Below are 1,701 nucleotides of genomic sequence, written 5' to 3'. Positions count from 1 at the left end.
TTGTCGAAATTCGAACTTCAGATCTCATGATGATAACACTTCATACGCTAGGCATTAGACCAATTCGAGGGGACTAGGGAGAAGTAGGAGGCGAAGGATGAAAAGATTTCACATGGGCCTCGGCTTGTTCACAGTGCCAATCCTGTTCAATTTTAAGTTTCCGGCGAAATGAGTCCAGTATGAAACACGTAAATATCAGTACAATAACAAGTTTTTAACAAATGTGTATATAATTCATTCTAGAAACAGAATAATACAAAATAGAGTAGTCTCCTTATCCATCGATCTCTAAGTCCAAGGAAGAAGCGAGAGTCAGAAGTAAATCCAGGAAAGCTTCGACTATGATCCCATGGTAAATCTTCGCGTTCATCTTCAAATACCAGCACAGCATCTCTTCTAACCACTGCGCCTTCATTTCTCCATTCGCCATCACCACCTCTTCCATGGACAGCCTAAAATCCAAGTACGGATCCTCGGAATCCAATTCCGTCGCAAAGTTTCCCTTAAATTGTTGAAGCTTCTCAATTTCGGCTGCCTCTTCCGCTAATGAACTCGCCCTGCCTGCCTCGAAGAACAAACGGTCGGATCCCTTTCCGTGAGCGACTGCCAGGACAGCAGCCTCCGCTGCTGAGGATGTCTCCGACTCCGACGAGAAGCTCGTGCACTCTGCTTCAGATGAGCCCGAGAAGCATGGCTCACTCGAATCCAACTCATACAAGGCTTCATTGCCATCGCACTGTTTGTCTTCCTTCCTGAATGAATCTGTCGTTGGGTGCTTACAAGAAGGCCAAAGCCAAGTAGAAGTAGGAGGAGAAGAGACTGGTTTGGTGTCTGATCTTTTCTTGAAGAAGAGAGAGGCGAAGGCTACCTTTCTAGCCATTCCGTTTCTTTCCTAGGACAAGAATGAACGATCGATGGTGCTGAGGTAACTCTTGCCGAGGCTTTAATAGTGGGTGGAAGATCAGGTCGGCATCTGTTAGGTTGAGGAAGCTGGGAGGAAGAAATTAAGGGAGTGCATGATGATCACTCAATTTGGCCAGGACATGCACACATAAGAGAAAAGTGGTTGCGATTAGGAAATGTTTAGTTGTCGTTTAGGTAGCAGATCAATTCAGCATTGTCTTTTAATCTCTTAGTTGTCATGTCTCAGGGTGTTCAGATAATCATATTCTTTGTCCAACACCGGCAATGAAGTCACCACTTAGGTGTTGCCAATCAGAGGTAGTCAGACAGGAAATTATCGGTCCTGAGCAGGAATCAATATTGGTTTAGAGTACGACCATGGATTAATTAAGGTCATCGCCTAGGCAAATTTTAATGTCTCTGTCTAAGGATACAGTCAACTAACTGGAGTTTAAAGGTACCTATCATGACAACTTGTACTCCGTTGACAGAAATATGTTTTGACTTCCAACTAATATTAGGAACAATTGAAAGATCAAGAACAACAAGGTATTTAGTAATGTTACACGGGTGTTTTGGTTTATCAGAAGAACTTCTTCAATGTCTAATTAAGTGTCTTGAAGGTTATATATCAAAATTCCAATAATTTTATAATTAGATGTCTTAGTCGGGTTGTTTAGTTAGGGAACACAAATCTCTGAAGGACTGGAATGCTGATGCTGAGATTGAGTCAGATGTTCTGAACACAAAATTTCCTGGCTTCTTAGTGTTTAATACGTGGCATGTTGCATTGAGACC

General features: G+C 42.5%; 1 protein-coding gene across 1 annotated transcript; it reads right to left on the bottom strand.

The window, feature by feature from the left end:
* Nucleotides 1–274: 274 nt before the first annotated feature.
* Nucleotides 275–880, bottom strand: LOC121972225 (transcription repressor OFP13-like). Its single transcript, XM_042523919.1, has one exon. The coding sequence runs from the start codon at nt 878–880 to the stop codon at nt 275–277; it is 606 nt and encodes a 201-aa protein (XP_042379853.1).
* Nucleotides 881–1,701: the final 821 nt, after the last annotated feature.

The sequence above is a fragment of the Zingiber officinale genome, chromosome 4A (assembly GCF_018446385.1).
Source record: "Zingiber officinale cultivar Zhangliang chromosome 4A, Zo_v1.1, whole genome shotgun sequence".
Lineage (NCBI taxonomy): Eukaryota > Viridiplantae > Streptophyta > Magnoliopsida > Zingiberales > Zingiberaceae > Zingiber > Zingiber officinale.
This window is presented reverse-complemented; position numbering and strand designations above follow the sequence as displayed.